Genomic DNA, 24,635 nt, shown 5'->3' with positions numbered 1-24,635 from the left:
CAGAGGAGATGGAATCAAGGAGGGGTACATGGGGAAATGTATTTGTAATATCTTAGCTCTTAAGGTGGATGGAAAGTACATAGTTTGTTGTAATAGTCTCTATACCTATCAGAAAAACTTAACAAAGTTAGCGCTTTAAAATAATTCAGAGGGCAAAGTTCCTTCATCCAAGCTTAAGAAATATAAAGACCTTTAATTCTTTGCTCTCCTGGTTTTAGTATGGAAAGTCTCTAAAGAACCCCTAAGTCCCAGGCAAACCAGGACAGTTTGTCATCTTACAGTTACCATAAGACAATATGTAAAACCTCAGCATGTTTCCAGTCTAAATTGTTACCTTCAGGGTATGTGTGTTGATTTTTGTTACACTGATTTAAGCCAACCCAAAGAAAGTATTTTCTGCTCATTGGCTGGAAAATCAAAACAGACATTCCTGTATTTCTCTATTTTTTATAACATGCATGTATTCCATGCATATGTAATGTATTAAAGTTGTGTAAATAAATACATGGAGAAAAAATAAAAGTAGAGAAATCGGAATTAATTGACTATCAGTATCAAAACAATGCTAGGATCAGTTCCTAGAACCTAATGACACACAACAAATATTTGTCAAATGAATTAGCCAACCAAAAAGACCAGACCAACATCAATTCCTTTGCTGAGCAAGAAGAAAAAGTAATAACCAGTGATTTCAATGCTCCCCACCTGCACATACATCTTTAGAAGGTGACTATGCATCTGGAGTTCCTTGGGCACCTCCACAGACTTCATGCCAATAAACCGCAGGAGGTCGAGGGGCACACCTGTGTTCCAGGTGGTGATATGAGCTTCTGGCTGGACCAGGCCCTGCCAATGGGCCTGCAGGTTAGTGGCAGGAGGGCTGTAGTGGGCCATGTTACTTAAGTGGTCATTTAACTTGGCATAGTAGGAAGCTTTTATTTCAGACACCTCCTCCTGGGTCATGAGTCCATTGGCCATAAGGTGCTCTGCATATGTGTCTGGAATGCTCTTGCGGGCTCTGTCCAAGAAAGAGTGGGTAAAATCAATCTGATCTGTAAAAATCTAAGAAAGACAGAGACAACCATTGTCAAAGGCATTATAGAGTGTCATCGCTGTAAAAAGGCACTGCGGAGAGTTCCGTGCGGCGCCAGCCCTTCCGCCGCAGCAGCCATGGCTCTGCGCTACCCCATGGCTGTCGGCCTCAACAAGGGCCACAATGTGACCAAAAACATGAGCAAGCCGAGGCACAGCCGACGGCGCGGGTGCCTCACCAAGCATACGAAGTTTGTGCGAGACATGATCCGAGAGGTGTGTGGCTTTGCCCCATATGAGCGCCGCGCCATGGAGCTGCTCAAGGTCTCCAAGGACAAACGGGCCCTCAAGTTCATCAAGAAAAGGGTGGGGACACACATCCGTGCCAAGAGGAAGCGAGAGGAGCTGAGCAATGTCCTGGCTGCCATGAGGAAAGCAGCTGCCAAGAAGGACTGAGCCCCCTCTCCCTTCTGCATAATAAAATCTTACAAAAACTCAAAAAAAAAAAAAAAAAAAAAAGGCACTGCGACCAGCCACCCAAAATAAAAATAAAATAAAAAGACACTCAGGAAATGTTTTGGAACTAGAAAGAAGTGGTGGTTGCCCAACACTGTGAATGTAATAAATGCCACTGAACTGTTCGTTTTAAAATAGTCAATTTGGGGCTGTCCAGTTAGCTCAGTTGGTTAGATCGTGGTGCTAAATCCACCAAGGTCCAGGGTTCAATACCTGCACTAGCCAGCCGCCAAAAAAAAAAAAAGTCAATTTGAATGATGTGACTTTCACCTTAACAAGTTAATAAAACAAAATAAATAAATAAAAATTTTACATTTTAATTAATAAATTAAAGGCACTGGTGAGTAACAACCTTTTCAAGGCAAGCAAGAGAAAACAGATTTATCTTTATAAAGTTTTATCTATATTCAGATAGAAATAATTAGTGGAGTTTTTCTATAAATTGGTAAATTCTAGACAGTTATTTACAAGACTGACTCACACTGAGTATTCCCTTTAAAAGTGTCAAACTCCAAGTTGCTAACACCTGTGTCAGGTGGCCTTAATACTCCTTTATAATAGCACCAGGGTGTTATGACAATAATGATGCCCTACCACATTCATATAATCCTTTGAACTATAAAGACAGTTCATGCATATTAGCATATTTAATCCTGACAAGAGTGAGAGGAAGATAGGATAGATTTTCTGAAAAGGGCCCTGGAGGCACGTGGAGTCATTCAGCTGCTAAATTCAGACATAAATGGAGACCCCAGATTTGTTCTCCTTAGAGTAGCACTCCTCCTGCTACTTGTGACCAGAAAGGCCCATAAAATGTCACCAAATTTATTCTCTGCTTTAATTTGTACCTATGAGGAAATAAAGTGGGGGAGGGAGACCTATTTTACATTCTACTATCTAGAAAAAGAAATTCCAAAGCAACACGTTCACTCTCTCTCACATTAACCTTCTCAATCAGTGCTGGCCAGTAGAAATAAAATACAAGCCACAAGTGTAATTTTAAATTTTCTGGCAATCACATAGGAAAAGTTAAAGGAACAGGTGGAACTAATTTTAATAATACATTTTATTTAAGTCAATATACCCCAAATGTTGTCATTTCAATATCTAATTAATATGAACATTATTGAGATATTTTATGTTTATAGTTTATATACTAAGTATTTGAAATCTGGTATGTATATTACACTTACAGTACATCTCATTCAGGACTAGCCACATTTCTTTTTTTTTTCTTTTTTTTTTTTTTTTTTTGACAGCTGGCTGGTACAGGGATCCAAACCCTTGACCTTAGTGTTATCAGCACCATGCTCTACCAAGTGAGCTAACCGGCCGGCCAGGACTGGCCACATTTCTAGTACTCAGTAGCCACCTATGGCTAATGGCTTCCATATCAGACAGTGCCGTTCTAAACATCCATTACAATCCCTCATGTTACCTCATGCCAAGGCACAAAGCAGGTCCACATCTATGATTTGTCAAAAAAACACAGAGGTTCGGGCCGAGCCCGTGGAGCACTTGGTAGAGTGCTGCGCTGGCAGCGCGGCGACGCTCCCGCCGCGGGTTCGGATCCTATATAGGACTGACCGGTGCACTCACTGGCTGAGTGCCGGTCACGAAAAAACGACAAAAAAAACACAGAGGTTCTATTTTTGATCCTGCCACCACAACACTCTGTAGCTTCGGGCAAGGCTTGCCTAAGTCTTCCTACTTCAGTCCTTCCATCTGCTAGATGAGTTAAGTTGCCCATTCCATACATGAGGAAACAGTAGCATTTGAAGAATATGAGAGGCTCTCCTGAGACCCATAGAGTGACCATCCCAGTTTGCCCAGTACTATCCCACTTTTAGCATTGAAAGTTTCATGTCCCAGGCAAACCAGGGAAGTTAGTCACCCTAGCTGAGAGTATCTGTTAAAAATAAAAGGGTTGGCAGGTTAGCTAAGTTAGTTAGAGCATAGTGTTATAATGCCAAAGTCAAGGGTTCAGATCCCCATACCTGCCAGCTGCCAAAAAAAGAATAATAATAATGCAAGCAATATAGGGGAAGGCGGGAGGTATGTTCAAGGACACTTTATCATTGTACCTGATGATTTTGTACATGACTGGGTTGGTAAAGAAAGGCTCATCCAGCTCGTTGTGTCCCCACTGCCTGTAGCAGAGCAAATCAACAATCACATCCTTGCGGAATCGGCGCTGGTATTCAAAAGCCAGTCGTGTGGCACGGACCACTTCCTCTGGGCTGTCTCCATTGACATGGATGATGGCACAGCCCACAAGCTTCCCTGAAGTAGGGAAGACCAAGATGAAGCAGGCCAGTTAACCCAGAATGACATTAGTCCTCCTCCAAGTCCTACTGCCTGCCCAGGAAGACAGCCCACCTCCTCAGAGGTAGTTTGGCTTGGGTGTTAAGAACCCAAGCTTTGGAGTCCAGCTGACTAATGCCAGCTCTGTGACTTACTGTGTGACTTTTGTAAGGTTATGAATCTCAGTCTGTTTATCTGTAAATCTGGAATAACAGCTCCTACTTCTTAGTGATGTTGTAAAGATTAAGGGCATATAAAGTGTTAATGCTTAACAGTGCCTGGTACATAATAGCTAATATTTATTTTGTTACTGTTACTGTTATTATTATCTTTCTTCATGAGATAAAAGGGTTGTTAAAGGATACATCCTAGAAAAAGATGGATTTTCTCCAAAAAGAAGTTCTAGAATGGATGTTCAGTATCTCTATCAGACCAGTTACAAAGAATTCACACAGACAATGCCAAAAAGCATCCAGCTCAGGCTCTGAGTGTAAAAACAATATAGTTCCTGCCATCTAACAATGCTTGTAACTATGTGAAATAGGGAATGGGTAATAAAAGCCCTGCCTTTCTCTGAAGACTGCCAATTTCTACAGGCTAAAACAAGTTGACTTTGATTCTTTACATCCTATTTCTAACTAGACTATTTTACCCAGTTGAACATATCCTTTTTGACTGAGATCCTGGACACTCCAAGTTTGAATATCCTAAAGATAACTACTCTGGTGTTGTACTAATTGTGTTGATCTATAACTTCTACCAGATTGTTCGACTGGTTACATAAGTAATTTGAGATTGTACACTCTCAACTCCATTCTTGTCTTATTTCCTTGGATTCAAAGATCACACTGAGGGCTGGCTAGTTAGCTCAGTTGGTTAGAGTGTGGTGTCATAACAACAAGGTCAAGGGTTTGGATCCCAATACCAGCCAGCTGCCAAAAACAAAAACAAAAACAAAAACAAAAAACCACACAGACTTTAAAATGAATGTTAACTTGGCTACACTGTTGAAGACTACTGACCACACCTGATCGAAAATTAAAAAGGGGATAACCAGTGAGGCTTATTTTTCTAAGTGAACTAGAAATTTCTCTAGGAATTCCTTGTCTGACCAGCAACATAACCTCTTCCCTGTGTTACATACCAATGTCACTACAATATAAAGAAGACCTTCCTCTCTCTGCCGGAGTGGTGTAACCCAGCTGGTTATTGACAATCAGATGGATACTCCCACCAATTCTGAAATGCGGGAGATTGGAGAGCGTGAATGTTTCAGGAACAATCCCTTGACCACAGAAAGAAGCATCACCATGTACCTGAATCACGGGGGAAAAAAAGAAGAACATAAAGGATTTAGACATTTAGGTTTTCAGACTGCAATAAACTGTTTTAAAATATCAAAAAACAACCACCCTCACTACTCCCCTGCCCTCCTAAAAATATGTAGGTTACAGGGTTTCCTAGAATGATTCGGCTGGTCTCAAAAGCAGCTTTCAAAGAGCCTAAATCATACCTGTTCCTCTTGCAGCCACCATCTGTTAACCCACTCCTTCTGCTCATATCACCACCTGTACTCAACACTTAAGCAAACATCCTAGTATATATGAGGCTGCTTTAAAAAGCTCATAAAAAATGGAATTAAAAGACAATATGAGTCTTTCCATGACCTTTTTGAAGGCCCCTTGTACAGCAGCATCATAGAAGGAAGAAACGGTGGAGGCACAAAAGGGAAATCAGCTCTAGAAAATCTCACATGACAGCAGCTTCAAGACACAGGACTAGGACACAACTTTGAACTCTTCCTCTCCCTGACCATCTTGCCCCCCAAAAAGAGACTGCGTGTAGCTAACTTCACCTAGTCCTTGCTGCCACTGTGAACATCGCGGAGAGTGAAGTGTTAGCAAAGACAAGGAGGCATGGGAGAAAAGCATATCATGTTTCAGTGAAAAGAGGGGTGGAAGAAAAACCAAACAATGTTATGAGAGAATGTCTGAAATGTACTATCCTTCCAGAGCATTTGAAATCTGCTAGATCACAGTATCATCAGGAAACCTCGTGGATAAGGTGGTAGAGAAAAGGGAATATTTTTATTTTACAGCAAATAATGAGGGAACTGCAGATCTCCGAAGAAAATAGGAGATCTACTGACTTCATGCTAAAAGTCTGTTATCATAAACAGCCTAAATGCTGAACTAAATAAAATCACCTGACACACCTTAGCTTAAGATAACCATTTTAGCTTTAAGAACAACAGAAATAAAAAATCTGAATATGAATGAAGACAAAAATACTTGGAAGTAGATTTTTTTAAATGCCATTGAAAATGTCTTGGAAAATGTCATTTTTATACAGGTAGAATACTTTGGCTTAACAAACAAAACACTCCATTACCTAAGTGAAATTTCCAGTCCACATCCTCCCAGTCCAAAGGTATGACTAACATTTTGGAAGATCAATACCTACTAATCGCATACCTTAAATTATTTCCATAGCACTCTACATTATCTCCATTAATCCACTCAACAACCAGGTCAGGGAGCCAGGTAAGGAAGACACTACTGTCATTTTCACAGATGAAGAAACCAAGGTTCAGACTGAATATATATTTCACCTGGCTTGGATTAGATTCTAGACCTTCTAGAATGCCCCCCCACTTTTTAAATTTATTTCTCTGCCCCTCCAAGCCTTTCTCCTTGGTCATTGAACATGTTCTCAATAACCCTCAGAACACCATGAGGAATGTAATTAATATATTCTCATTTTACCTTTGAGGTTCAGAGAACCTAACTAAAAGAACCAAGTATACCAAGCAAAGTCAGGACTTGAACTCAGGTCTTCTCAATTCCAGAGCCCCTGTCTTTTCTGTACTATGCTACATTGTAAAGTCCAACACGCAGCCTACACAGGGTTCCTGGGCATCTGAATAGTCCTCACCCTTTAGTCTCCTTGCTATGAGATTTCTTGCAGGGCAATGATGTAAGAGAAGATCAGTAAGGCAAGGAAGAGAGATTTTTGCCTCTTCTGCTTCTTTTAAAAAATGTTACAGAGGCATGGCTTGCATCATCTGACAAGAATGTACCATCCATTTACAACTTGCATCCCAAGAGTGAGAGGAGTGTCCCTGAACACAAAGGCTGGGTGAGGTGGGAGCTCGTCAGCCAAATGCAGCAGGGGAGGTTTATCACACACAGAAGATCATGGTTGAGAATTCACTTTTGCCAGGTCCAGGACCAAGACGGAGACAGACAGAAAAAGTAGCACTGGAAATCTCATCCACCGTGATTTTATAGGCTCCAAAGTTAGAGTGCCCACAAAAAATCAGAATGATGTACTTGAGCAAAGCACGATGTGTATAGACGTAGCAGGGCAAAATATTTTTGGAACACAAAGCAGACAAAGGAGGACAATCCATTTCTCATCATTTTAAAGAAAGTGTCACTTTTACTTCTTACTTCAGACGTCAGTCTTAACATCTGCTTAATGTACTACATAAATGTGAATGTTTAAAGGGCTGGCCAGTAGCTCACTTCGGAGAGCGTGGTGTTGATAACACCAAGGTCAAGGGTTCTGATCCCCATACCAGCCAGCAGCCAAAAAGCAAAACAAAAAAAAGTTTAGAGTCTCATGTATTAAGTGAAAGGTAAAGAGAATGTCTGACTAATGATTTGAGGATTTTTATTTAGAAACACTGCATCATAATCAAGTCCAATTCTGCATAGCCCCAATTTATTTGCTATGAGTTTCTGGACCATGAAAAATTAACACGAATAGGTTAATGTGGCTATTTGTACACATAGTAGAATATTCTATTGCCTGACATATTTATCTATTTCTGTAGGGTTTGAAGATTCAGGGACTGACATCCAGGGTTAATTATCCCCCAGTAGTTAAAGGTTCATATTTAAATGAACACTTGTAGAAGAAGACATGACTCATAGCCCAAATCTTTAAAATATCGATGGGGGCTGGGGAAGATATAGGTTAAGAAAAAGCCACATTGATAATTTGTATTATTTTCCTTAACTCCAAAGGCCCTCATTTAAAAACAGACAAGCAAACAAAGTAAATCCACACTCTTGCAGCCTTGTTGGATACATGGGCACCATGGGATTTCCTAGAGGGCCATGCTTCCAGAGGAGTAATGACATCTGTCCTCTCAGAAGTGGTGGGTTCACCCTCAATCAATTCATAACTCAAGAAAGCTAAAATGCAGTGGAGGGTGGTGAGCTTACTCGGTTACAGCACGGTGCTAATAACACCAAGGTCAAGGGTTCAAATCCCTTTAACCAGCCAGCCATGAGAAAAAAAAATGCAGTGGAAATCCGAGCCTAAAGTCATTTGCCTTGAGACCAGACCTCATAGCTGTTGTTAATTTTTATTTATTTACTTTTTATTATTGTTGTTAATTTTTAAAATGACCCCAGACTCTTCTTTTCCCAAATGTTCATCTCAGTTTAATATCAAATGTCTACAATCTCCTTTCAGACCTGCCAATCCAGACATTCTTTCTCCCTGCTTGTCCCAGACTCTGACCTCACTTTCTGAAGCTACAAATACCTGTAAGCAAATGACTTTGTCCCCAGGCTGGGCCAAACTGTCTGGGGAATAGTCCCCATCTTGTCGCAACTGCTGCCTGCCCCGAGTTTTCCCAACAGCTACAGGGTTGATGGCTTCGAGGTGTGAGGGATTAGGCAGCATTGTCACATGGAGGGGATGGTGTGCACCAAAGTCCAGGTCCACAGACGAGGTCAGGTGTGACAGGACATCGCCGATGGCTGAGGAATTTTCCGGAAATTCACTTAAGCCTCGCATTTTACGGAACATCAGCTATGATGAATAAACACATGAGAAAAAAAAAATGTCCTTTATCACAATGGAGACTAGGGAAGAAGAGGGGATTAGTTTCAATCATACAATAAAAAAACTGTATGCAAATGCTTTTATAACTATTATAACCATGCATTATTTAAAGATAGACACAAACTTCTAACAGCCGGATTGCTTAGAATGACTTGGAGAACTTCAGAAACAAATGAAGTGCTAACAGTCTAAGAGGGCCCTACGTAGTAAGTTACCTCTGTCTTATGATAAGCAAAGGGACTTTTATTAAATACAGTTGGTGGGATATATTTCCCAAAAAGAACTTTGTATTAATTTCATTAAAGGTAGGGAGGAAACTAATAGAATAGTGTAATCCCATTTAGACAGGAGATAAAAAGTAGACACTCTGCTTAGCTCAAGACAGACCTAAAGTACTACGCTGTCCGCTTCTCAAAAGATTGCTCTCATACAATCTCCCACCTCATTCTTGCAGTCTTCTAGGAGAGAAGTGTTATTACCCATTTTAAAAATGAACCAACAATAGGGCTGGCCTGTGGCTCACTCGGGAGAGTGCGGTGCGGATAACACCAAGGCCACGGGTTCGGATCCTATATAGGGATGGCTGGTTTGCTCAATGGTTGAGCGTGGTGCTGACAACACCAAGCCAAGGGTTAAGATCCCCTTGCCGGTCATCTTTAAAAAAAAAAAAAAAAAAAAAAAAAAAAATGAACCAACAAGAGAAGTTAAGTAAATTATTAAAGGTCCTCAGCTACTAAATAACAAAATTGGGTCTGAAACCAAGATTTCTACCTAAAGCACTGTGATGTTCTAAATTATCCAAATTGCTTGAATAACACAAATGTTTCTCTAGCTTGCAACGGCTCCTTATTGACCTATCTGCAAACAAACCCTCATTTTGACACGTGCAGTTACATATGTGTTTCTCACACGCATGGTAATTTCTGATCATTTCTGCACCCTGGAGTAATTTTTCATGTGAGAGATTTTAGGAATGCAATTTTGGTCAAAGCATTTCTGCATGTATTTAAGCACATGCCTCTATCTGTCGCTCCTTTCATTCTGTCACAGTCTACCTTTTCTAAGGTACCTGTCTTTTAAAAGCTGATTATCAATCTTTTAACATCAGAAAACCTGAGGTATGAGTATCAGTGCTAAAACTTGGCCCCAAGACTTGACATCACGTGTATTTTCTAGCGGTCTTAAGACTAATGCATCCTTCCATGAGATATGTTCACTCTGCCTAATTTTGACGGGCCTTCTAACATTTATAATTATTTTTCATTTCCTGGCCTAGAACAGTAGTGAGGTTTATCCATGCTGAATGGTCACAATCTCATTATACGTCTCTCTGATGTTCCCTAACATAAAAATCTTCATTCCCGACCCTCAAAGGACAGACTTAGCAAGCAGCAGAGTTGGACTGAACAGGAATACCAAGATCCAATTACTTATAAAAGCACTCATTTGGATGGTCTCTTGAGGTAACAATGTATTATTAGTTTTAATACAATCTATTAACTATCAACTCTGCAAAAAAATGAATCCATGACTTTTTGGAAGGTAAAATAGTATAAAATTGCATAGATCATTGTGTTTATTTGGCAAATTTGTATTAAATAAGAAAAGCATGCTTCATCAGTTGGTTAGAGAATGATGTTATAACACCAAGGTCAAAGGTTCAGATCCCTGTACTGGCCAGCTGCCAAAAAAAAAAAAAGAAAAATGAAAAAAGAAAAAGCATGCTTCAAAGAACAGAATTTATCTATTCACATCATCCTTGAGGGAAAAAACTAAACTTTAACTTCCCTGAGAGATGAAAGAATTCATATAAGAATATACAGAAAAATCAGCCTAAATACCAGTTCTGTCAGCACTACATTTTATCAATTAACTAAATTATCTCCTGGACCACCTACTCATATGCTTGGTTGGCTTTCTGAAAGGAATTATCATCATCAGTTTTATTCTGTCACAGTCAATTGTACAGTACTGGTGAGATACATAGGACATGACCTTACCTCTGGGGGGAACTGCAGAAGGCCTGTCAATAAATTAAGCCTGCCTCTATGGGGCATCCCGATGATGACATCGGTTATCCCGCTGTAGGCAGACATTTTCAGCAACTCGTGGAAAAAGCCCATCATGCTTTCAGCCCCTTCGCCTCCATAGCGCTTCACTGTGGCAAACTTGGTGGCCAAAAAGTGGTCAAACTCCTGTGGAACATCGCGTCAGACATATCAGCTGCTAAAGACAGCCACCACTCAGGGGAAAGGCAGACAAGTTCATGTGTGTGGTAAGAAGACCCCACGATAGGCAAGTGGCCACAGCAGTGTGCCTTCACGACATACCCCAAGAGAGACATAAGTAATACAGGACGTGGCAGGAACACTCCACCAAGGACCCCAGACATCAGTAGGAACTGCGACGAGAAGGGCCTGAGTGGTAGCATGGCTTGTCCCAAGAGCAGCCCTTATGGTGTGCGTTGTTCTAGACTAGGGGCCAGGCCTGACATTTCTGCTGCCTCACCCAGTACCTTGGTTTTAGTAGAGGTACTATTTAACTAAGATGTGAACTATCCCACTGTCCACTGATCACAGCCCTGACAGGGATTCGGTTCCATTATTCTGTATCAAGAGACTCTTTCATGCATAGTCTTTAGATCACTTCAGGTAACGAAAAAAAGAAGTAAGTTCTTAAGGATTTTGCAGTCTTTGGTAGAGTGAGTAGACAAACACATAAAAAGTATTTTGACTCTGAGGAGAACCAATAGTTCGACTGTTTGGCGATACACTTTTTTACAAGAATAAAGCGGTGTGTGTTCTATCGTCCATTGTACTGAAGCAATGGGGGGTAAGTGGGGTAAGTTCAGAGAGTTAACGCCTTTGTTCCCTCTCCTCAGCAACTATGTATCTTTGTAGGAAATGGGCTGACTGTTCCATTGATATTAGCTGCTATTATAATCTTATACCTGAGATTCTAGCATCAGTTTTGACAGATGTTTTCGCTCCTCTGTGGTAAATGTCTCCTTTTTCAGTTCCTCAAACCGTTTGACAAACCAGTCTTTCTCCTCCTGGGTCTGCAGTTGGGAGGTCTCAATGGAAATCTGCCCACAGTAGATTTGGTTGAGATAGGCTAACACTTCCTCAAGTGAGGCCTCTGTCTTTCCCATGTTCAACAATCCTATGAAATGGAATCAAAGGAATATTTTTTAAAGAGCAATCAACCTTGTAGCTAATTATGGAACATACCAAAATAATTACTTCAATTCAGAGCATTTCATTGCTAATAACTTGGGTCATCATCAATATTTGCCTAGATTTTTCTAAAGGCAAAATTAAAAATATGGTCAAAGGCCATTAAGTAGTAAAACTAGGAGAGGAAAAAAAAATCTTTCTTCACAAAGGACAGAGTCCTGCTGCTTTATGCCAAGTTTTGATTCTACAGTAATTTCAAACTAAAGTTTGAAACCTAACATTCATCTACTTTATAGCTATAAATCACATGTCCTATCTTTACCTGAAATATCTTCTTCCAAAATATTCAGGTTTTATTAATGTCTATAAAGCAATGTCTATTATTCAACAGTTGGTCTTAATGTGAATTTAAACATGAATTAATATTAATAACAACATTTTAAGACAAAAGAAAATCTCACTGAACCTCAGTTAGAGAAAGGGAAGGTTTGTATATATGTCATGAGCTCAGCACCAAATCAGTCATCAGTCACTTGCTTATTCCTATAACACGGGTTTAACAAACCAACATTTACTTCATATTGCTTATGGTTGCTTACAATAAACTTTATATCTTTACCATTAACTGACAATTCAACTTATACAATTGCTTTGTATGTTGTTAACTTCTCTCTGCCTTTTTAATCAGTAAAGGAGGGGCTTGACTGTTCTCAATCTGTACCTGTGGTGTTGAAGGGTCCCTGCAGGGTCTGCACGAGGGCATGGATCTCAGGCACACTGTCCGGCAGGGCTTGTCCAGTGAAGAGGGGGTTGATGTTGGCAGCTTTATGACCATGCTCACAATAGACTGTCACCAACCTGGCAAGGCCATGATCGACTAAATCCGGGGGAAAGAAAACCATATAAACAGTTTAGGAGATGCCCACAAACCGCAAAAATCAGCTTTTCAAAGAAGCTATCACAGTCTTAGACATTTTAAATGAACTGCTCCTATACACATCTGCCCAGCAATTTTCAGGATTAAAGACTACTCGTATCCAGGTAAACACACTTATTTCCTTAAATTTATCCCATGATAGCTAAAGTCAGTGTGGGGGGGTAGGGGTATAGAACTATGAGTGCATGTTTACAAAAATAATTATGCACATAGATAAATATTAGATGGAAACACCCCAAATTGAAAATAACTGTTACCATGCTGAGATTATAGAAAACTGGAATCCTCTTTTTCTCCTAGTTATTTGCTATATTTTTAGATCTTATATCTTACATAAAAAATAGAGATAGGTAAAACTACAAAATCAATGTTACAATCCCTCCTTATTTCTTCAAGACCCTGTTGTACCTAGTTATTTCATAAAATCTTAGACTAGGAAAAGACCTTAGAAATTATCTTGTCACTCACATAATTAAAAGGAAAAAAAAATCCCATTATAAAGCCCTAGATAAGTGATTGCTTGGCCTCTACTTAAAGGGAAGCCATTATCTTTCGATGAACTTAATTCTATCTTAGACTTTTTTTTTTAATTTGGACAGCTGGTCAGTATGGAGATCTACACCCTTGACCTTGGTGTTATCGGCACCATGCTCTAACCAAGTGAGCTATCCGTGCAGCCAGTATCTTAGACTATTTTATAAATCTACTTTTCTTCCCTTTCCCACATGGAAGTCCTAAAATTTGTAAAAATTCTTCATGCCCACACTCAATCTTCAGTCCATGAAGGTATTCTTACACAAACTGACCACAAGCCCCTAAAAATCAGCAGATCTATTATTGAGGGCACACATTAGTCATATAAATTACTAAGGGTTCTATTCTGAACTTTATGTAAGTTCTCAGTGGCTATAATATGAAGTAGAAAACCTTCATATTTATGGCTGAAATCCAGGTGGACTGTGTAAATCCCTGTTGGACACTCCTTTTATTTTATTTTATTTGCGGCTGGCTGGTATGGGGATCTCATTCAGTGACCTTGAGGTTATAAGGCTGTGGCCACTCCTTTTAAGAACACCTTCTTCCCTGGGCGCTACAGCATTGCAAGATCCTGGTTTCCTTCCTAACTCACTGGCTCCTCAACCTCCATCACTTTTGGGGGGCTCCTCCTTTTGGCCCATCTCTAGAATACTGGCGCTCCTCGGCTCTGTCTAGGGCCTTCTTGATCCATTTTCTCTCAGAGATCTCCACTTTCCACGGTTTCCGTCATCATCTACTAAACTACATATTTAGTGGCATAAGAACAATAGCAAAAAGAAAAAAGAAGGGGGCAATGGAGAACAATTGCAAATCTACGGGTTTATCACCATTCCCATAGCAAGCAGGTAGCCCTGTTGAAAATGTTCTCCTGGTGAACCACATCACCTCCTAGAGATCACTCCTTCTGTTTCTGACCATTCAATAGCAAGGCTTTTAACGACATGCTAGAATGTCGACATGAGAGTTGGCACAAAAGGATGCTGCTCACCCCAAAGAACATGTGGCATCTCCCACTCCCACCGCTGGGCACCTCCGACATCCATCCCGGCGGTTCATGTGCCTCAGACCCTCATTTCAGTGCTTGGGTTTCTTCTACCAGACCCAGTCTCATACAGATCCCCTCCCTCTCTGCCTCCCAGCTCCCTCCATTGCAACCTCTGGAACTCTGTTGCATGATTAAGAAAACTTCCTACATTCTTTTATTTATTTATTTATTTTGGGGTGGCTGCTTGATTTGAGGATCTGCACTCGTGATCTTGGTGTTATAACACCGCAGCTCTGGCCAACTGAACTAACCAGCCAGCTCCTCCCTACATTCATACCTTCTTCCTTCTCTTCCCTGAACGTTCCTTACACTCCTGGCCTTAACTGGAACCCAGCTTTCCCCAAAGGACATGAGTGGAAGGTAAGGCTACTCAGTCGCCCACACCCACACCCCTCCTCATTCTTCAGTGACATTTCCCTAACTCCTTGTAAACACTAGGTCTCAGGGCTGGCCCGTGGCTCACTTGGGAGAGTGTGGTGCTGACAACACCAAGTCAAGGGTTAAGAGCCCCTTACTGGTCATGTTCTTTAAAAACAGACAAACAAACAAAAAAAAAAAACACCCTAGGTCTCTAAGGGTTATGCTACAGTGTTGTTAACTAATCTCCATTTGCCAATAGTCGTTACAAAATAATGTCGTAGAAGAATGCTTAATGAAAAAGTGTCAAGACTTAATGAAAAAGACTATAAGACAGTAGACATTGCACAAGCCTACTTTTGGTTAAAAGTTGTGTACAAATGTGTGAGATATAATATATATTTCATCATATAGTACATATGGCATAATATTAGTATTTATACACTTCATGTGTATATATTATATATATATTTTATATATAGAAAGGAGATAGATCAAAAACTTAATAGTGATAATCCTACATATAAAGTCCTGATTTGTATCTTTTTGCTTATTGTATTTTTCAGGTTTTTCACAGTGACATGTACAGTACAGCTCTTCCAATTGCGGCCATCTAGCTGACCTGCTGCCTATCATGCTCTGAAAGCTTTTGGTTAGTGGGTTCTCTCCAGTACACCTGGCATGTCTGCCCTCACCAGTTGCCTACATGCCTGTAAGAATCAGTTATATTTGTTCTTAAGCCTGTTACCGTGGGGAAAAGTAAAATATTGGGGGAGAAATCAGAAAAATCTAGAAAGATTTTGCACTCATGTTGCTTTCATAAACTCTCTTCATTTTAATGACTTGCATATACAAAAACAAAAATAAATTAATTAAAATAATTAAAGCATCTCTTATTTCTTTATGATATTCCTTGATTTACTCACTTTTTTTTTTAATGAACTGACCAATTCCAGTTTCAAATGCACTGGATAAAAGTGCTTCTGCTGTATTACTTTCATAGCAAAAGAATGAAATTAAAAGATTTAAAAGGATAAGAGCACAGAAATAGAATGCATACATGCTTCATTAAAAAATTCTTACTACTGTATAAATCAAAGGATTACTGTAAAAGGAAAATAAATATCTTTATGTTAGGCATAACACTGCCCAAACAACTTAGTGCTTGTGATATGTTCAAAAGGTCACAGGAATTTAATTTGATTTTTAAGTCTCTAATGAAACCAGATAGAACAGGGAAAACACAAGCAGCACATATATACCTGCACATTCCTCTTCAAATAAAGGAGAATACTGCAGGCCTGCTTCTAGCTCAGGAGACTGGCAAATAGTAGATGCTCAAGAAATATTTGCTACCACTATGTAAATGAATGAACTCTTAAGATTCCACACATTCCAAGAGCACATGACTCTCCTTATAAGAGCTTTCCAGAGCCCTCCAACTTAGAGCTCAAGAGCTGAAGAAGATTCTTGTTGCTCACTTTGAGTCCCTCTTTTCTGAGAATTGCAACCTCCCATACCAAGGGGTGGGTTCCAGTGGCCATGTAGGTATGTATTACTCCATCTGCCTCTCTTCCAGTTCAAATTCCAAAGACGGCTGAGCAAAGGTGGGCCAGATTCAATCTTTCTGGATTTAGAGACTTGAAATTCAAAGATTATGAAAAAAGACTCAGTCAGAGACTGACATGCTCAGAAAAACTGGTGTCTGGAAGCATGAATTTCAGGATTGTTCCCACCTTTCTCTAACTGATAAATGATGGTCCACTGTGCCTAGACTATGCAAACAATGTGGTTTATGCAGAACTCCTGCTTTAATTCTGGGAGTCTGGAATTAGGTACATGCAGACAATCCTTACATGAGTAGCTCCCAATGAAACCTTGGGTACCTCTAATGGGCTTCCCTGGGCAGAAGCATTGCAAATGTGTTGCTATATTTTAATTGACTGAAGGACAGTGCATTCTGTGTCACCCCTCATGGGGGACAGAGGGCATAGGAAGCCTGTACAAAGGTCCAAAAAGTTTGTTCTAGTTCTTTTGTTTTTTTCCTAATCCTTTATTATCATTGCCAACACAGATAAGTAAGGGTCACAGATTGATAATACATGCTCTTGACCAGTTAGTGAGTACTAACTTTGCTATTCACTGTGCTGGATTTTTTCACATGCATCATCCTACTTAATCCTTGCAATAACTCTGAAATAGGTGTCCTTATCTGCAGAAGAGTAAACTGAGGCCCAAAGAGGTTAAGCAACTTGCGAAAGGTAACACAATTAGGTAATGAAGAAGGTGGGATTTGAACTCAAGTGTGTTTGACTTCAATCCAGTGTTTAATCCACTACAGCAAAAGTTGAAAAGGGAAGTTCTGAGCCTATAGCAAAAGGGATGAGAGGACTAGAAGTCATTTAGACATTAAAAAAAAAAAAAAATGGGGCTGGCCAGTTAGCTCAGTTGGTTAGAACGCAGTGTACAGGACCAAGGTCAGGGGTTCAGATCGCTACACCGGCTAGCTGCCAAAGAAAAAAAAATGCAAGAGCTAATGTCTTTAGCCTTCTTTGGTCAGCAATTTGTCCTCCAGAATTATCTAGATTTTCAAAAACAATAATGCATTCAGATTTTCCTCAAACTTTTTTCCTATGACACCAGTAAACACTCCTGTTATTTCCAATATGCAATATCCCTACAACCTCACTTCAACTACCAAAGCTCAGGGACAAAGCTAGTAACCCCTTCATGCTGCTTGTAGTCCTAGGGCTCCCATTTCCTGATGGTCTCTAAATTCTGCCATTTTTTTGTATCAGAGGTCCCAGATCCTCTATGGTGAAATTTATACCCATGAATTACCACTCTTAAACCCACATCCATTTTAAATTAGGATTGTTGATAAACAAATTCAAGTTTCCTTGGAAATTGAGTTTTACAGAAGATAAAGCACAAGTTGTTACTAATAGCTAGGTACAAAGAACACTCATCACAGGTCAAATTTTAACTAGCAAAACCACTGCCATCCAAAATGTTACTAGAAACTCACCAAGGTCAAGGGTTTGGATCCCTGTACTGGCCAGCCACACACACACAAAAAAGGCTGGCAGTCTTTTTTTTGTCATTGGTCTTTTTGGCTGGCCAGTACGAGGATCCAAATCCTTGACCTTGGTGCAGCACGCTCTACACAAGTGAGCTAACCGGCCAGCCCAATATGAGAGATGTCTTAGTGAATGATGTGGTCATCCTATGCAGGCATTGATTTTAGCCACAATAAACATATGAAGAGAGAAGGCCAGTGAAGGGTAAAGAGTTGGGAGGCTCCATAATCTTGACTGTACCTCCTCCATTTCACTGTGTCAGCTCTGATGTGGGAGGATGCCATGTGTCCTATTCCACTAGGGTTTATCGTTTGATTTACTTTACCAATACCAAAAAGTTATGTACATGATCCACCACACTAACTCAATCATTCCTCTCAACCAAGATGGTGCCTTTCAGGACAACTGGCAGACATCATGAAAAAGACTAAAATCATTCAAACCATGTCCTTGACCTCATAAACCTCCTGTTCTGATTAAAGGAACTGACCATAAGCATGCACTTACATATAATTTAAGGAAAAACCAGAGGGTTTTAATTGTCATCATCAGCAAAAAAGAAGTTATTACTTTTTTTAAAACATAGAATAGTGTATTGATCAATACATAAAGGGCTTCCTTTCTTGATACATGATGTTATGTTTGTAATGCAAAATTCCAATGCACTAAATGTCACAAATAAATTGCAGATACAAAACCTTATTTCCATTTCTTAGTAGGAATAAATCATTTAATAAATACTCAATTAAGTGTAGAATTTAACTGAGCAGGATATTACAACCTAAGTGAGAAGATGATCCCTACACAAAACTGTACACAATTAGAGTCCAAAGGCTACTCATGCTAAGAGGTAAGGGAATTCAGATTGGAATAACATGGAGTTGTCTGAAAAGATATTATGGAGGAGAAGGGAATAGAACCAGGCCATGCAGAATGGGTAAGAAGTAGAAAGGCCCAGAAAGAGAAAGAAGAGCTTTGGATAAAGGCTGGAGAAGTGGGGGAATTTATGTTAGAGAGACGGGGCTGGCCGCTTAGCTCAGGTGGTTAGAATGTGGCCTTGTAACACCAAGGTCAAGGGTCCGATTCCCCATACAGGCTAGCCACCAAAAAAAACCCAAAAAAACCCCAAAACACACACACACACACACACACACACACGTTGGAGAGAGGAAAGAAAGATGGCTGAATGGGCAAGAAATATGAAGGGCATTGAATATCAAGTTAAAGAATTTGAATTTTATGCTGAGCGGCTACTTTGCCTTTGGAGACCTGAGTGAAAAGATAACTTAATAAAACCAATATTTTAGAAAGATTGGACTAAGATAGAAGGGAACTGTGCTATAAATTATAACAACAATAAGGCTAGCAGTTTTACCTTTCTGAAGTCACGGATATCTTTGAGGATGTAATGAAAGCTATGGGCCCTCTGTCTAGAAACACATATATACAAAATTGTGCCAAGTACAGAGACTCTTTGAAATCCTTTCAAAGGAATCAATGAACCCAAGTTAAGAACGCTTAAACTTTTTTAGTAGCAGACCAGAATTAAAAGCCTAGATTAGTATCCTAGATACTGAAAATATAAAGAAAGCAAGGCTTTGAGAAATATAATTGTTTGAGATTTGATAAGAAGTATAAGGTGAAAAAGTTGAAGGTGGATTATTTTTTCCCAATTTCTTCAATACATCTGGAGCACAGACTGCTATCACTCCCAATGTCCACCCTCCCTTCTCCCCATAGGAATAGATAGTTGAGTATATGGCCACCCAGAATAAAGATTTTCCAGGCTTCCATGCAGCCAGTGTGGCCAGGCGACTAAGTGCTGGCCAAGGAAAAGGTAGCAGAGTGATGTATGCAACTTCTGGCTCATACCCTTAAAGGGAAGGAATGTGCTCTTCCCTTCCCCATTCCCTCCTTCCTGCTGGCCAGTATGTGGGTATAGTAGTGAGCCATCCTGGACCATCGTTGAGTGCAACACCCACAGGATGGTGAAGGAACAATACAGAAGGAGCTTGAACCCTGTGACCTTGCAGAGCAAAGCAGTCATACCAGCTCAGACTTTTACTTATCTTATTTGAGCCATTGTTATTCCAGGTCTCTGTCACAGCACCTGAACTCATCCCATCTAATACAGAATTTGGTACTAGAGGTGGCTTGCTGTCATAACAGAACCTAAAATATACAGAATGCTGGCTTAGCAATCAGGCAGGGGGTGCCAAGGACACAGATACTACAGACTAGAAAGCTGATGGGCAGTGTTATGCTACAGGACAAAACATTTGGTAAAACTGTCACTTGCTATATCCCAAAAGGCAGACTACTCGCCCTGGAGCCTGTACCACAGTACTGTGTGTTCACTGTTTCTTGTCACTTGCTGAAAAGCCCTAGGAGAAAGATGAGGTCTAGTTGGACCTTATCTAATAAGCAAGCAGAGCTGGAGGGAAATTCAGCTCTGCTAGCAGGAGATCCTCTCTGTCTGTGGAGAGCTGGCAAGGTTGAAAAAGTAGAAGCAGTTAGAAGGGGTGGTTCTGAAGAGGCTATGTCGACTCAACCTTTTTTTAAGTACCATCTAGTAGCATTCTGTTAGACGATGGGAGCCAGCTTAGCTTTCACGATCAGATAATGGGTGTTACCTTCCCACTCACACGTGACATATAGTCTCAAGGTAAACTCCATTAAATTGAGAGAGCCAAATGGGTAGGACACAGAAGCAGAAAATAAAAGACCAGAGGCTTAAAAACTCTGTCTAAATGAGACCTTTGCCTGCAGCAATCTGCTCATGAAATGACCAGAAACAAGAAGACTGTAGACCTATGAATTTTATAAGAAAACTGTACTGCCAAAGAAATCCATCTCTGTCCAGGAAAAAAAACCCTGTAACTTCAAGCTCTTAACCCTATCAAAATGAAGCAGGGAGAGCTGGTCGGATAGCTCAGTTGATAAGAGCATGGTGCTGATAACACCAAGGTCAAGGGTTCGGATCCCCACACTTGCCAGCCATCCCCCAAAGGGAGAAAAGAAAAAATGAAGTGGGCTGTGGAAGGTGTGCAGCCCCAAAGCAGGGTATACTTTCCTGTGCCCACTTCAGGTACAGCTACAGAAGATAACAGATTAGGAAGAACCCATAAGGCAAAGCCAGGGGAATGAGCAGAGGGTAGAGATGGTGAGCCGAATAAACCAGTGCACTTACTACACAGCAACATCAAAGAGATTTTATCATTCCTCCCCAACAGGATTTGAGAACTGGTTTGAATCAGTGACTGCAGTTTCTTTCCAAATGAGGCTTGTATATATACATATATATATATTTTGGTTGATGGCCAGTATGGGATCCGAACCCTTGACTTTGGTGTTATCAACACCATGCTCTAACCAAGTGAGCAAACCAGCCAGCCCTCATATGCTGAATGTGGATATGTGGGCTGGATGGTAGTTCGTAAAATTCCAGACCATGAGGAGCCACAGCCAGACCTGATGGAGAAGACCGCATGTTCTTCAGAGATGATTGACTTTGAGCTGGATTCAAGAATTGAATGGAAGAGAGAGGAGGTGAATACATTCTACGTATGGGAAAAAAAGCTTAGGATATTTAAGTGGCTGAAGGGGTGGAGTGTGGTAGACATTAGTAGTTGTTTTCCAACACCTATTTTCTCTTCTCTCACGAAATAATTATTAGCTGATACATGGCCACCCTGAGTAAAGACTACGCTTTCCAGTTTTCTTGCAGATATGTGTAGACATGTGACCAAGTTCTGGACAATAGGATGCTATTAGAAGTGACAGACAAGGGTACTTCAAAAAGTTCATGAAAAAACAGAATTAAAAGATAATAAGATGCCGATAATGCCAAGGTCCAGGGTTCGATCCTTGTACTGGTTAGCAAAAACAAAAAAACAAAAAAAAAACAAATCTTTCCATGAACTTCTGAAGCCCTTCATATGCAACTCTCCTTTCCATTCTCCCACACAGCCTAGTAAGAAATAACAACCTACAAGGACTTATTACACAATAATTTTCTGAAACAGAAAGAATAAAAAACAGAAACAGATCCACATGCAATGGTAATTTTGAAGAAAGTTACAAAATGGCCCACTTCCTTTTAAATTTTACTTAAAGTGTTTTTAAAAAATAGGGAAAATGAAAATAAAGTTATTACCCTTAGCAACAACATTCCTTAAGCCAGATCCTATAACTTTGTCACAAATAATTAAATATTTGTTTCCCATATTGATCTTACTCTTCCCTCCCTTTTCCATACAAGATCATACCCCTGGCTTGCATTTCTAACTCAGTAGTGAACTTTCATATTTCGCCAAGCACCTCATAGTGCAGTGACTTCACTACGAGCGAGAGGGTAAGACACAATTTGGTGATAAGGGAAGAGGGAGGGTAACTCCAGAGATATTTTTCAAACCACACCAGCCCAAAGCTCCCAAGGTAATTCTGATACAGTCTTCCAGTTGAGAACCACTGGCCCAGGTTGTTCCAAGGCAAGGCTTCATTCTCAGCTGCCAGGCTACTAACAAGGAATCAAATAGAGACCCCCCATTGAGGGAAAAATCTCAAAGGAGATCACAATAGTTGTGCACTGAGCACACACAAACATGATCATAAATGAAGAAGGGATTGTCAAACTTGTCCTGCACACACATCCCTTATCACTAGAACAGTGTTTGGCCAATGGTGACCATGGACCTTCTGCTAGAGAATCACCTAAGGTGACTGATAAAAATACATATTCCTGAACCTCATCTCAGATCCCCCATTGGAATCTGAGTGGAGACGAAAGGGGTGAGGTGTGGGAACTGCCATTTTAAACATTTAAACCACTTTGAATGCACATCTAAGTATCAGAACAACTGACACACAAAATTCTAGACACTCAGTTTTCAAAGTGAAGTAAAATACCTATAGTCTCACTTTCTAGTGATTAACAATCTAGATGGCCGGTATACCTTCCCTAAAGAAACCCACTGATTTCAAGAGAGAGAAATAAGGTTTATTCTAAATATCCCCTGAGGTGAAGAGCAAAATATTGAGGTTCCAGTGTGTGATGTAAGATTCAAAGGTCAGGTGCCTAGATGATGAAGGGGGTTTTATCATTAAAAATAATTGGATCAAAAGCGTCAAATGATTTTCCTCTAATAATCAATCTGTATTCGTCTTCTACTCTGAGGATGAATAAAGAGACACTAACTCTAGAGCATAAACCAAGTACTCAGAATTAGTCTCTCGCACATGAGCGCGCAACGGAGTCCAAAAACTGATATTTATGTCTGCTAACCAGCAACATGGCTCAGCAAAGACTTTCAAACTCAGATTAGAGCAAGAGGTTAGCTAGGTCGAGGAGTCAAATAGATAAATACCACACTGTCGTCCAAGACCTCGAACTGACCGCCCTCTTCTCCCAAGCAGCGCAGTCTTGGATCCCACACCTGCTCGCTCGAGGGCCTCGGGGTCGGCCCTGGAAATGGATCCCTGGGTGAACTCCAGGAGCCGGGAGAGCTTTGCTCATAGCCCCGCCTCCCCAAAGAGCCAAGTTCCCACACGTTTACAACCAGGGAAAAACAAGGCCTCCCGAGCCAGGTCCCAACTAGGAAGACGGGGAGATCACCCGAGCGTGCAACCCATGCTGACACCCGGACCTCAAGGATCCCCAACTTCAGAGGCCGTACGGGGAGTGACTCCGACACTGACAACACCCACGCCCCCCTCCCTCTGCCCCCTCACCTCCCCTTTCTCCCAACCGGCCGGGGCCGAGCGCCTGACGCCCGACACCCCCACCACAGCACAAGACAGGCTGGGGGCCCGTGCGTCCCCAGGCCCCACCCCCACCGCCCGGGCCCCGTCCTCGACCTGGGGGGCGCGCCAGGCAGCCCCGAGGCTCCGGGCTCTCGGGCTTCCTCGGCCGGTAGCCGTAAACGCCCCGCTCGGTCTGGTAGTAGCGCCGGAGGAGGAGCGGGGGGACCCGTCCGAGGCCCCGTCTTGCTGCTGCCACAGTGGCCGAGGCCATGCCCAGCCTGGCCCTCAGGTGCGGAGAAAACAGCGGGAGGACAAGGGGCAGCAGCCGCCCGGAAGAGAGAGGGTCGCCAGGGCAGAGGTCCCTGGAACGCGCCACCTGGGAGGCCGGGGCCCCGCCCCGGGACGACTCCCCCGCCCCTGATTGGCCGAGGGATCGGTCCCTCGGAGCTAATCCGGGCAGCGGCTCACGCGGCGAAGCCACGCCCCGGATCGGGGCGGTTCCAGGGCTCAGGCAGCCCTGGATTGGGGCAAAGGGGCACGCGCTCAGCGGAGCGTCACCGTCACCGTCACCGGCTAGCTGGCACAAAAGTGGGTACGTCTGTACAGCCTGCAGTCTCCCGCCTTGTGCATTCACCCATCATCCCTCTACTGGAAGCCCCGGAACACAACCGCACAGGCCCAATGTAGGTTCTCATGCAGAAAGGACAAATTAGCCACAGGGTGGACAGAAAGTGGCGGGGGCTGAGACAAAGGGCCGCAAAAAGGAAAGGTCATTTGGGGGAGCTAGGAAACCAATATTCCCGTTTTTTTCTTTAGAAACATTGAGGGAAATAAGAAGATATAGCTCAGTTGGTCAGAGCGTGGTGCTGATAACACCAAGGTCCAGGGTTCAAATCCTGTACTGGTCAGCCGCCAAATAAAGAACAGGGAAAGGGGGACGGGGAGGAAAAAAAGAGTGATTCTGTAAGGGATAGAATAGGAGTCAAAAGAAATTGGACATGGACGATGACAGCAGTGTTGAGATATTCGAGATTCTCGGTTGCTCTATC

General features: G+C 41.5%; 2 protein-coding genes across 4 annotated transcripts in view; one reads left to right on the top strand and one right to left on the bottom strand.

The window, feature by feature from the left end:
- DHTKD1 (dehydrogenase E1 and transketolase domain containing 1) overlaps positions 1 to 23,987 on the bottom strand; it is a 45,510-nt gene extending 21,523 nt beyond the window's left edge. For 2 of the 3 annotated variants that reach the window (XM_063100661.1, XM_063100664.1), the window contains exons 1-8: positions 23,701 to 23,987; positions 12,610 to 12,765; positions 11,663 to 11,874; positions 10,713 to 10,907; positions 8,410 to 8,679; positions 4,997 to 5,168; positions 3,633 to 3,831; positions 706 to 1,018 (exon numbers count right to left, since the gene is read on the bottom strand). In XM_063100661.1, coding sequence (XP_062956731.1) covers positions 706 to 1,018; positions 3,633 to 3,831; positions 4,997 to 5,168; positions 8,410 to 8,679; positions 10,713 to 10,907; positions 11,663 to 11,874; positions 12,610 to 12,765; positions 23,701 to 23,857 — 1,674 coding nt within the window. In that variant the 5' untranslated portion in view covers positions 23,858 to 23,987. The remainder of the gene's footprint in view (positions 1 to 705; positions 1,019 to 3,632; positions 3,832 to 4,996; positions 5,169 to 8,409; positions 8,680 to 10,712; positions 10,908 to 11,662; positions 11,875 to 12,609; positions 12,766 to 23,700) is intronic. The other variant, XM_063100662.1, reaches the window with a different exon arrangement.
- LOC134380651 (large ribosomal subunit protein eL36-like) lies at positions 1,168 to 1,526 on the top strand. The gene has a single exon (XM_063100709.1). The coding sequence runs from the start codon at positions 1,171 to 1,173 to the stop codon at positions 1,486 to 1,488; it is 318 nt and encodes a 105-aa protein (XP_062956779.1). The 5' UTR covers positions 1,168 to 1,170; the 3' UTR covers positions 1,489 to 1,526.
- Positions 23,988 to 24,635: the final 648 nt, after the last annotated feature.

The sequence above is a fragment of the Cynocephalus volans genome, chromosome 6 (genome assembly GCF_027409185.1).
Source record: "Cynocephalus volans isolate mCynVol1 chromosome 6, mCynVol1.pri, whole genome shotgun sequence".
In the NCBI taxonomy this organism is placed as follows: Eukaryota; Metazoa; Chordata; class Mammalia; order Dermoptera; family Cynocephalidae; genus Cynocephalus; species Cynocephalus volans.
The sequence above is the reverse complement of the archived record's forward strand: the minus strand, read 5'-3'. Positions and strand labels throughout refer to the sequence as shown.

What these genes read in the sequence shown, in the direction of transcription:
- LOC134380651 (XM_063100709.1), top strand. Translation starts at nt 1,171, where the DNA reads ATGGCTCTGCGCTACCCCATGGCTGTCGGCCTCAACAAGGGCCACAAT.